Source organism: Labrus mixtus, chromosome 10, assembly GCF_963584025.1.
Source record: "Labrus mixtus chromosome 10, fLabMix1.1, whole genome shotgun sequence".
Classification (NCBI taxonomy): domain Eukaryota; kingdom Metazoa; phylum Chordata; class Actinopteri; order Labriformes; family Labridae; genus Labrus; species Labrus mixtus.
The window spans coordinates 1,974,992-1,987,491 of record NC_083621.1 but is presented as its reverse complement, the minus strand read 5'-3'; the positions used below and the strand labels follow the sequence as shown (position 1 = coordinate 1,987,491).

The following is a 12,500-nucleotide window of genomic DNA, read 5'->3' as shown; positions in this document are numbered from 1 at the left end:
ACAATAAAACAGTCATTTATATTTTCTAGCTATAAACAGCTTTATGCCAACAAAGGACCTTTAGAATCAAACTGGACATCTTTTTATGTCTCGAGGTGACTGACCCTTGAACAGCTGCACCACCTGACACGTAAAATTTGCTAATTAACATCAGAGCTGTCAACATGTTGACTGGTAAACTGAACCATGTGTCTGGCTTGGTGCCTCCGTACAAGATGTCCGCTATGTCAGTTATGTTTCTTTGAAGTCATACATCGACCTTTAACCTTTGAAGAATCTGTGTAACGCATGTTGCCACCAGCAGGTGCATGGAAGAAAAATACAGCAGGTTGTTTTAGCATCTAAGCAGGTGCAAAACATGAAGGAAGAATGTGTGACTCTTTGATCCAGTAGATGTCGCACTTGAGCTCCAGCATGAAACCAAAACAAACTGCTGTTTGGCCACGCCTCCTCCATACTGAAGCCTCCGCTCTCCTCCAGAGACACACCTCCAACCCCCCCTCCACTCACGTTCACATGAAGGAGTTTAGCGCCAGCTCTGTACAAAATTGTCCTTTGCTTGAGCTGCAATCACCTGCGTCCTGCATTGTTGTGTTAGCATGCTAATGTTAGCGCTCTTTAGTTAGCTCGTAGCTTCACATTGTTGTGTTAGCATGCTAATGTTAGCGCTCTTTAGTTAGCTTGTAGCTTCACATTTCATGTAAACTGACACAGAATGAGCGGGATCTAAAAACTCTTCCTAACATCCAAATAATCAGTGAGTATGTTCTTCTTCTTCTCTCTAGTTCTTGACTAAAACAGCTTTTATACACAAGGGGAGGAGCCGGCCGTCCTGTCCATGTAAACACGGCTCTGACAACAACACAGCCAGCGGGACTCGAGCTTCTCCCTCATTGTAGACAGTCATGACTCAGAGACACATTTACACAGGATAGACTTGATTTATGATATATTTATGTGTTACACATTCTTCCTTGAGGTTTGGAGATGTTCTTATACCTGATCAAAGTGTGTATGTGCGTGTGTGTATTCAATGAGTGTGTGTGCGCTCTCACCCCTGGCTGTCGTAGTTGCTGAGGTCTTGGTCGATGGATGTTTTCAGCTCAAAGAAGTGATGCTCCACTGCAGCTCTGATGGTGCGCTGAATAATCCTGTGGAAACATAGTGGGTCATCATTTATTATGACATCTTTTTTTTTTTTTTAGTTGTATGATGTGTGATGATGCACAATGTCTGATTTCATAGAGGTGTTTCTCTCAAATAAGCGATGGAAGTTTTTCTGACAGCTTCACTTAAGTATTTATTTTGAGACAAACCCACTGCACATCATGATTGTCTTTGAGGTCATTTGTAGACTTAAGTAGCATATTTAGACTCTGCTAATGTTCAAAAATGTTGTGTAAAAATTCTGCTAAATCTGGCTGTGGCTCAGTTGGTAGAGTCGGTCGTGTCTCAACCGGAAGGTCGCGGGTTCGATCCCCAGCTCCTGCAGCTACATGTCCGTTGAGTCCTCGGACAAGACACTTAACCCTGAGTATGAATGTGTATGAATGGATTAATTACTTCTGATGGACTCTTTCCACAGCAGCTTCTACCATCAGGGTGTGAATGTGTAGGTGTGACCTGCGGTGTAAAAGCACTTTGAGTAGTCAGAAGACTAGAAAATAAACATACAACCTCAAGTCCATTAACCAAAGAAAGAGAGGAAAGGAGAAAAGTCTGCAGACTGTTCGTCTCACAAAATGATTCCTGTCACTTTTTCAGCTTCATGAATTGTTCATCAGTTTGATATCGACATTTATGTTCAGAGAGGTTTTTGCACATTAATATTGCAAAGCTTCCTCCTTACACCAACCTGTCATCAATCCTTTTTAAATTAAGACAAATTCATCGACCAATCCATTATGAGACAAACGATTGGCTGGATGATTAACTCGTCTGTTTACCTACACATCTATTAGAAGAATGTTCAGAACGATGAGATATACACAGAGTCAGATTTAGTGAGAATAATATTGAATCAATGATCACTGAAACGTTTTTTTTTTTTCTTTCCATTCTGGGCTTTTTAACAACTCCTTATAAAGTCACTAAACCGGTCTGGCCCTGAGAGGATTAATAATGCTTAGACCTGAAGCGAGGGAGGAGAGAGGGAGAGAAGGCGAGCGGACGTCAAAGCCTAAAAAAGGTAACATCAGCGCGGATGCTGTGACCTCTGCAAAGGTCGATCAGGAGGCTTTACTGAGACTTCATCTGAACTCTTCTGTCAACATGCGTGTTATTTAAACTAAAGGTATGATTATTGATTGTTGTAGGTCACAGTCTGGTGTTACTCAGACTGTTGGATGTTGAGTCATAGTGATCGGTGTGCAGCGAGCTCAGCTGCAGGATATCTACAGTACGAGTGTCTTCAGTGAGGCTCAACTAATCCTTGCAGAGGCTTGGAGTAATCCCAGGATGAGTCTGCAGAGGGCGCTAAACGGCTTGGTCTGAAAACTGCGCCACTGTTTCCCGATATGAAACTGAGAATTTCATGAGACTGCTCGACGTGAGCCGCTGAGACTCTCCTCTCCCAGCACTGGAGAGCGGCACTCCCCCTGGCAGCCCCGCAGCGTTCTGCCCACTGGAAGCCTTTCAGAGAGCTGACCCATAGGTAGGCGGGCAAAGACAACAGCTGAGACAAACCATTTCAGACAGAGGCTGAAATCAGGCGTGATGCGTGACGCATGTATCTGATAAATAAGGATTTTTTTTTTTAGCTTCAAATCATGCAAAGCTTCTCTAAAGGTTTCACAGACTGTCAACATGAAAGGTGAACCTGAGGAGAATATGGGATCTTTAACTGTCCTGACCATCCTCTATTTATGAGTTTGATCTCCTACCTTCTGGCCGATGTTATAGGAAGCCTCTAACCTGCGCGTAAACATCAACAAATGCAACACAGAAACCAATTTGAAGCCATTTTCTGTCTTTAGTTTTTCAGTGCATCACACAAATCAGTTTCAGTTTTGTGTTCTTGCCCTGCAGCGTTCAGGTCAGTAACCTCCCTTGTATGCAAAGCACTGTGGAAATCTATTTTATGATGTTTTCCTGTCATGCAGTGAAGAGGCAGAGCGGCCTGACAGTCAGGTGATGGCTGAGCGGACGTCCTTGGGGCAACATGCCATGAGAAATGCTTTAGTGTGGTTTCATAATCAACACTCAATTTTCACCTTTCTCACAACCCTCCTGCACCTTTTCATTCTCGAGTCCTGTTACATTATCTGCATCTCGCATGTGTGTAGCTTTACCTCAGCTGACCTGGTGGTCCATCTCTCGCCTCTTGTTTGCAGTTTTATATCTGCTTACCTTACGAGTGGTAAGAGCTGCACGTTAAATGAATTGCCAGATGACAGGAAGTGTAGCTGGAGTGTGTGTGTACGTAAAGAAGTGGCTGTTTATGCTGTTGTAAGTGGAGAATGTGTGTGTGTGTGTGTGAACTTACTCAGCAGAGTCAGCAGGCAGGATGGATATAGGGGAGAGGTGGGAGCTGTAAGGAGAGATAGAGATGGTTAGAACATCACGTACTCCTCGACTCCCTCACTGACATAAAATGACCTTGGAGGATGTTTGCGTCGGGCAGTTAGGGTCACACCAGGAAAGAAGAAGAAGAACATTTGAGCTAAGAATTCCTCTGTGTGCAGGAAGATAAAGATGGATGTAAAGTGTAAAATAATTTCATTAAAAAAAAAGTGTGTAAGTCAGAATAATGAGTGTGTGTCCCGTCTGCCAATCTGAAGAAACGCGCCACAGACACACAATCACACAAACATTCAGAGGCTGGCGCCGCTCTGGGTGGGCAGATTGTTATTTAGGCTACAGAGCTCTGCTGAATCCTGCTGATCGGATAGAAGGAACGTGTGTGTGTGTGTAAGGTCATATTTGTTCTCCGATGTTCCTCCAAAGGCGAGGAAGTATGCATGTGTGTGTGTGTGTGTGTGTGTGTGTGTGTGTGTGTAATGCATGAAACAGGGAGGGGGCTGAGATGTGTCCGTTGATTCAGCAGCCCGCTGTCGGCCTCACACACACACACACACACACACACCCGTTCAGGCATACCAGGACTCCGGATTTATATAACAACCCTACACACACACACACACACACACACACACACACCACAATGTCGCTCTCATTATACCCAAGTTCATCTCAGCGAGGCGGATCGAGTGTGTGTGTGTGTGTGTGTGTGTGTTTGTAATGTGTGTGACTTAAGCGGTCAAACTCATCTCATTAGACAAACAGCAGCTGACGTTATGCAAGCTGTTTGTGTGGATGTAATGTATGCACACACACACACACACACTCACACTCACACTCACACACACACACACACACACACACACACACACACACACACACACACACACACACACACACACACACACACACACACACACACACACACACACACACACACACACACACACCTGCAGCAGCAAGGAGTCTTCAGTTGGATCGATACAGACTGAATCATTAATGGGCAGAGAGGACATGATACCACCCTCCATCTTTTTTCTCCCTCCTCCATCTTCTCCATCATCGTTTTCTGGCCGCTGTTCTCAAACTATCCTCACATTTTCAAACTTTTTCTGCAATTCTCACTCCATCTTTGCCCTCTTGCTTTGTGCAAACTTTATTCAATTAAAGGTAATTGCTGTCTCAACTTCTCCTCTCTCACTCTCTCACTGTTTCTTCTCCCTTTTATCTCCTCTCCTCCTTTTGCCCTTGATTCTTAAACACCCTCCTTCTTCCTCCCGTTAGTCATCTTAGCGAGCTGCCCTTTTTAAACAGCCCTGCATCCTGCAGGCTCCCTCTGAGGCCACCGTCCCGTCGAAGCTCTGATAACATCTGACAGCGGGCTCTCCTGCTGAGTTGAACCCTCAGGGGCCTTGCTGGGTGGCTGCGTCACTAACAATAGATCCCAGATAGGCTCCTCCAGGACGTTACATAACCGCCAAGTGTCTTAAGAAGCAAAGATAATATCTGAACTTACACCATGCTACCCCTGAAGGCATGAACTGAAATCACCGTAGCACCTTTGGGCTGTTGCTGCCGCCCTCCAGCTCCCAAAGCGGCAGAGATAACATTTCTATCAGTGTCAGTGGAGCCCTAGAGGACCAAACATTAAAGGGTCCTGCTGGGCATTTTCTCCCCAAACGAGGACACCATGAAGGGCAGAAAAGACCCAGTTATCCCCCCCTGACGTGCTGGAATCAGTTTGAAATTGAGTTTGTAACAATGGTCTAACACGTTCTTAATTGGCTCCAAAAAACGCAGGTAAAGGATGCCTCTTTCAGCTTCAGATTACTTTATTTTTTTCAGAAGGGCAAAGTTTGTTTCCAGTTTGTTTGACTAGTGGGACTGCTCCGAACCGTGCACTTCCCTGGCCCTGGCACGGTTTTAAGCGGTGGGTTTCGGCAGGGTACGGTTGCTCAAGAGCGGGCAATGTGGACATGCTGTATAATCATTTGAAACGATGGCGGTGATGCAAAGATCCAGAGTTTACTCAAAATCTGGAGAGATGCAAATATTCAGACTCCCATATCAGACAAAAACGACTTAAAATAAGCCACAAAGTCAGAGAAGTTGTAGTCATGTGGTGTCAAAGGAGTACTGGTTGGCAACCAAAGGTTTGGCTCCAAGTAGGTCGGATGAGATCATCTCCTGTCCTACAACCACGGCTGCAGCAGAAGCCAAAGACGGAGATAAAGACCTTGATAACATCTTAGGGAGTCGCTCCTTTAGCTAACGCCTTCTTGGCAGTGATACTGTAAAACCCTTTAAAGTGACCGGGGGGGCCTCAGACAGGATGTCCTCGATAAAGTCTCAGAAGTAAACAAACGGTTTTCTTGATTCAGCAGCCCCCTTTATCATCTGTTTACCTCTAACTTTACTAACTCTTCATTACTGTTTTGGTTCGATAAGTGTTTCCCCAAACTGATTCCTGAAAGTCATCTAAGGTGAGTAGAAGTTCCCAGATTCAATCAGATCCTATCAGGCTAATCTGCAGTCTGCTCATCAGATCGCTGACCGTGACCACGGCAGGAGAAATCTCTGCTGGCGGATTAGTGCGTTAAGTAGGAAGGTGTCAACTGTGTGGTGAGTCATACGACGGTGCAGTTACACTCAGAGACCTTTGGTGGGTGCCAGAGAGCACCAAAAGTCTTTATATGGTCAGTGTATGTCTTTGATGCACTTTCATACGCAGAGATGTTTTTATATAAACCTCATGTGAGACTGTCTGTCGATCCATACCTGAGACAGAAAATGAAAGAGGTGAGAAGATAACAGACGAGAAAAAAACTGTGCAAATATTACAAGACGGGGGACTACACAAACAGCACAACCAACATGATGCAGCATTTAACCCGACACTACAACGAGAAGCTCCAATCACCTCCTCTTGTTGAGAGAAGAAAAACTTCAAAAGGCCAAACCACACTGACAAGCGGGTTTGGAACCCAGTCGCCCAAAAAAGTGCAAGAGCCAAAGAGTCATCTCGTAATTTGTCTTCAGTCTCATTTTGTGAAATTAATCGTGAGTGAATCGTTACATCCCTAATTTAAACACCACAAGAGTGCCACATATAATCCCAAACTATCACAAATAAAAATGTAAATCCATTTTTACGACAAAAACACAATCACTGACGTTTTTCATTTTGAAAGACTTGGCCCAAATTTTGCCCCTAAAACTTCACAGAGAATAAAAACAAATTCCAAAATGTTCCCAAAGGGGCGAAGTTGCCTTTGTGTCTGAACATGAGGTGTTTTTGACGGTGGCCTCCGTTCTCCGCGGTTAACTTGTTTGTACCGCTGTAATTCTTTTCGGTGGTTACCATGACAGCCTTATCGCGCAGCAGACGTTTCACACGACGAGGCCTCATCTCAGCTGGCTAACAACAAAAACATCAAGACTGAGCGAGGTTTTGTCTGCTTCAGTTCAGTAAACAGTGTGAAATAAAAATAGAGAATCTGTGTGTCCTCAGTGAAGGAGGTAATGAGGACAAATCGAGGGCGTCTTTACATTATATTGAGCGGTTATTCAGGTGGCAGGAGAGCGAGTGAGTGAATGTGTGTGTAAGGTGAGTTGGAGGTTAGTTGTGATTCATCAGAGGTGCTGCTGTCAGCAAACCCGACTCTGCTCTGACTGGGAGGTACTCACACACTGCTGCAGTCTACGCAACAACCCACACACCTTCATTTATACCTCACACATCTTCATCTGCATGCACAAGAGCACATATTTCACTCTGATGGGTAACCTACTTCCAACACACACACACACACACACACACACACACACACACACACACACACACACACACACACACACACACACACACACAGTTAAAGGCATCATCTTACATCTCATAAACAGCTCTTCTGCTCGCTGCCTCTGAAACAGTAAACATTTAAAGCCCTTCATGTCTGAGCCAAGAAACTCTCTCCGAGCCTTACAACACATGTTTGCATTCAAATACCCCAAATTCAAACACATTTAGGACCTGGGTTTGTTTTTCTGCATGGATACTCTTTGTCTGTTTGCACTGGAGACCCATAAATGACCAGTGCAGCTCACCTCTCCCACTCATTTGCTCTGTAATCCTCCTGCAGACCTTTGTCCATCTGAGAATGACGATCTATTTTGTTTAGTTGACTCTACAAATCTTCCTCATCCTTAAACCCTTATTTAATTGACCATTTCTCTCGCAGCGTCGCAGGGAGCTGCTACTATATTTCTTACATTTGTCGGTTCAAAAAGAGACGGTTGTGTCTCAGGAGTTAGAGCTGGTTTTTCCAATAATTGGCGGATCAACGGTTCAATTCCCAGATCCTCAGGTTTGCATGCTGAAGTGTCCTCAGGTTAGAGACTTGACCCAAAATTACATTTTAACATAGATCCTTAAAAACAGTCTCACCAATTCTCTAATTGACAACTACTGAGAAAATTATATATTTTTTAAGATATAAGTTTGCCTTTATTAGATCGGACAGCTGAAGAGCAACAGGAAACATTGGAGGAGAGAATAGGAGATGTCATGCAGCAAGGGGACGAGGTCGGATTCAAACCCACGACCGCTGCGACGAGGACTATAGATTCTGTATATACTGGGTGCGCAGCATAACCACTAGGCTATCCGGCGCCCTCAGCGAATTTTATAAATTTATATTTCAACACAGCTTTCAGTCGATGGTTGTGGTTTTCTGCGAGTCTGCGAGAGCGTAAACTTCCAACAGCTGATTCACCGATTATGACCGCCACTGATTAGCTAAGGAAGACTTCTACTACTCAAAGCGCTTTCACACTAATTCATATACATTCATACGCTGCAGACGAAGCAGCGGAAGCAACTTGGGGTTTAGTGTCTTGCACAAGAACACATCGGACATGTAGCTGCAGGAGCTGGGGATCAAACCCCCGACCTTCCCGTTAGGGGACGACCGACTCTACCAACTGAGCCACAGCAGCCCCAAATGTCTTTCCAAAAGGTTGAATTTGAGGTTGCTTGTTAAAATATTTTCTTTTTATAGGCAGACAAAATGCTGACACATTCTCAGGCAGCCCGCCCTCGCTTTCGTTTATTCTTCTGCTTGCATAACACAAAGCCAGCTGTTAAGTAATCTTATGACCCCTTTCTCTTTATCGTCTTCTGCTCAGTTTGTGTTCTATGTGGAGAAAGAAATCACTTCCTCTGCTCGGCTCGCGCTCTTTTCTTTCATCTCTCTCTGGTAACTAAACAATGAGCGAGGAACACAATCCAGCCTCGTTTCCCCTCCATTCTTACATTCAGAATAAAAGAGTGACAATCAATCTGATGGTTTCCTCCGATTCATTCCAGCACTCACAAGTCGGTCTTTTCTCCCACCTTTCCCCTCGTTCCTGTTTTTGTTAATTAATCCTCGTCATGCATACAACACCTTCTCCTTTTCCTCTCCTTCTCCCGTTAACGCTCAGCCAGTCATTCATTCATCTCTCTCATTATTCTGCTCTCTTTATTCATTCATCCATCACATATCGCATTCCAGCCAGAACAGGGAAGTTACATAACCCCGGTGTTTACCTCTGCAGCAGAATGTCACAGGCCATTCTCATTTTGTCAGCTGTGTTTTTCTCTCACTGGGATCTGTCCTCGTTGTTTTGTTTCAGGGGTTTTAGTGTCAGTGGATCCAGCCTGCAGGTGCTGATGCACGATGTCGGACTTGTTTTGCTTTTTGGTCTTCCCTTCCCTGTTCAGCACAGTCGGAGAGCGAACTCGAAGGTTATGAAAGTCTGGTCTGCTTTTTATTCTCGAAAATCCTGCAGAGATGTCGGCTTGACTTTAACACCAAACTCAGCACGGTCTTCTGTTTCACTGTTAACCACTTGACACATCTCCTGTAGGAGCAGTTTCCAGCTGTTAAAGCTCACTCTGTTCTCTTCTCAGATTAGATTTAGTCTCTCTCAGAACGAGGGCTGGTGGGTCAGCCTGTGGGTATCCGGTGGGTAGGTTATCCCAGTTGAGCACTTTGAGGCGTCAGCGTCAGGACGAGCAGGTTGAGCAGCAGAGCCAGGGTATCGCCTGGGTGCATTCTGTGGCGTCCTCTGAACCGGTGTGTGTATCCTTGAATTAGTGTAGTGAGTGAGTAAGGTTGTCTCACTCTGCACTCTGCCTGTAAAAGTGCTGCAGTAAACATCCAGTGCTCCGCTCAAATATACCAGCTTCTGATGTAACCAAGCAACAACCCCAAGAGGACCAATGGGATGGGAGGGGCTGAAGTTGGGAGCCAATTGCAAAGAGGGAAATACTTCTGTGGGCCAATCAGGAGACAGAAAGAACAGAGGGGTTGATTTTTTTAGTCCACTCAGTTGTGACAATAGCTCAGCAGTTATTACAGCTGGCTCAGTGGGGCGAGTATCGATGTGCACACACATGCAATTGCACCACATGCACATTATCACGTACACACACCTGTTTCTTCTACATGAGACTAGGAATATAACGGCTGCCCTCCCTTCTTCAGCTTCTCAGACAGTTAATAATACGCCAAGTATTGATCAGAAAGGGGGAACGGGGAGAGACAGAGGAGGTTAACCCTAACGGACACATTGACGGACAACAAGAGAAGGACAGAAAGTGAGCGGTATCAATAAGGAAAGGGAGGAGAGGAGGATAACCAAATGTTCATTTCAGTTTTATCTGTGTGTGTGTGTGTACTGACGTAAGGGAACACGGATAATCATGAGCAGATCAAAACACTCAGATATCACCCCCAACAGAACTAGGTTAGTCTATTTGATTTAGAGTTGAGTGACAGCATGTTTTTGTGAATATCGTTTAAGAAAAGAAGGGGAAGCTATGAAGACAAAAACAAAATCATACACATTCATCCCTTCCCATTGAGAGACGACCGACTCTACCGACTGAGCCACAGCCTACCCATGAGACATCCTGCCAATCAGGGACGAACAAGAACTTTTCCATGACCCTTCTATATTCTAACATCCAACACAATAAGTGAGTGCTAAGTAATACCAAACTTTGGTATGGAGTAATAACCCAACAGCCGTCCTCACAGAGTTAAATGTGCATTCTGCTGCTCTTAAGTCCGGGTCACACTTCTCTAAACTTTACATAATTCCTTAAATCCCTCGAGGAATGAAGTAGAGGAGACCAAGCAATATAAGTTACACAACGTTTGTTCATGAATCATTTACCAGATTTTATTTAAGTTTGGAGTTACGTGAACTTCCTTGTATTTTTATCCAAACTCTTATCTCCGACCTTGACTGTACCGTCTGTGACAAACACAAAGGAAACGTGTTGACACGAGGAGGCAGCCAGCCGGGGTGACAATCAAAATCAATGTTGTTGTTTTTTTCCATGACGATTCAGGACCGTGAGTGCCCCGCTGAAAGCCAAATAGGACAGCGCTGCCGGGACGGTGGGTGAGAACTGATAGCACAAGTGGTGAGTTTGGCTATCTAGGTCATTTAGTATATCGTATTACATATTGTGCCAAGCAGTGACACCCAAGCCTCGAGAGAGAGAGAGAGAGGGGTGAGGAAAGCAGAGAAAGGAGGGCATGAAGTGAGACTAACTGATGGAAAGAGAGTGGGTGAAGAAGCCTGAGTGACGTCCACCATTGGTTTCTAAAGGGCTGTTTTGGAAGCCTATCCATGGCGGTCGCCATACTGGAAATGCTGACTCAATTAAGCTTTCAGCCCACCTCACCACAAGCTGAGACGGGCCGTAAGCCTCTTGAATGTCCTTTACAACACAGCCGCTTGTAGCAACCCCCAGTACAGTGTGTGTCGATAAAGACATTGACGGGGCGCCGTATGGCCTAGCAGTTATGTTGCTGGCCTCATGTACAGAAGCTGTGATCCTTGACGAAGCGGTCATGGGTTTTCCCCCTAACTCTCTCCTCCCAACACTTCCTGTCTCTCTTCAGCTGTCCTCTCCAATGAAGGCAAAAATGGCCCAAACTTGGATAAAGACATCAACTAATACGACCAAAATCATTTTTTGTACCAGACTGTAACTGGTTCATTTTTGCTTTTAAACTGACATTTTAATATGGGGTGTGTATGGGACTTCCTGGTCCTTCGGAGGTGGCCTCTAGTGGACACTTGAGGGACTGCAGTTTTTATCACTTCCTCATTGGCTTCATTGTTCAACACCTGAGGTTGCAGCTTGGTTTTCAGTAATACATACATGACTATACAGTAAAGTAGACGAGGACTTCTTCAAAAAAACAACCTTTAGGTTCATTCAGGGACGCTACAAATTGGATTCATCCATCAGCCGCCAAAGAGACGTTCATTTTTAATACAGCAAAAAAAATATATTATCCTTAAAGCAGCTGCTCTGGGGTTTCATCATTTTGTTTTAAAATCTGGTATATTTTATAAAACCCTTTCTGTTAACAAAACAGCTACCCAACGTAAAGAAGAGTATTTTAATTGGTCAAATAAGTGACTGCACATTCTCATGCATTATATTTACAATCAAAAATTCACAGTGTGCTACTTTGAATAAATTGCTTGTTTCCAAAAATGAACTATATATATACACTACGTGGTCTATCTGTTTGTGTGCCAATCTTAAAGCTGAGGTTGAAGTCATATAAGACATGAGAAGGTTTTTAAAGCAGGTCAAAGTATCACACATGACACTCCTGTACTGACCTATATAATGTGTTTATGTTTGTGTCTATGTATAACTCATGCAGACATGCAGTACACCTGTCACAGTTATGAAGTGTACGGGACAGGACACTTCTGATTTCACCTTTTTTTTTTGAATGCCTAACGGGAAGCCAACGTGTGCACGGTAACAAGAAAACGTTTTTATTGTGCACATCTCATGTCATGTTTTTTGACAGTGGTCATTTTTTGAGGTTGCTCACGACCAGCAAAACTTTCATACGAAAAAAACACTTGAAATCACGCAACAACATGAGCTGCATGCAGGA

At 44.3% G+C, this 12,500-nt stretch overlaps 1 protein-coding gene across 3 annotated transcripts in view; it reads right to left on the bottom strand.

Moving 5' to 3' along the window:
- Positions 1–12,500, bottom strand: part of fam13b (family with sequence similarity 13 member B) — a 70,542-nt gene that overhangs the window by 16,119 nt on the left and 41,923 nt on the right. For all 3 annotated transcript variants that reach the window (XM_061047592.1, XM_061047593.1, XM_061047594.1), the window contains exons 8-9: positions 3,485–3,529; positions 1,056–1,151 (exon numbers count right to left, since the gene is read on the bottom strand). In XM_061047592.1, the coding sequence (XP_060903575.1) occupies positions 1,056–1,151; positions 3,485–3,529 (141 nt within the window). The remainder of the gene's footprint in view (positions 1–1,055; positions 1,152–3,484; positions 3,530–12,500) is intronic.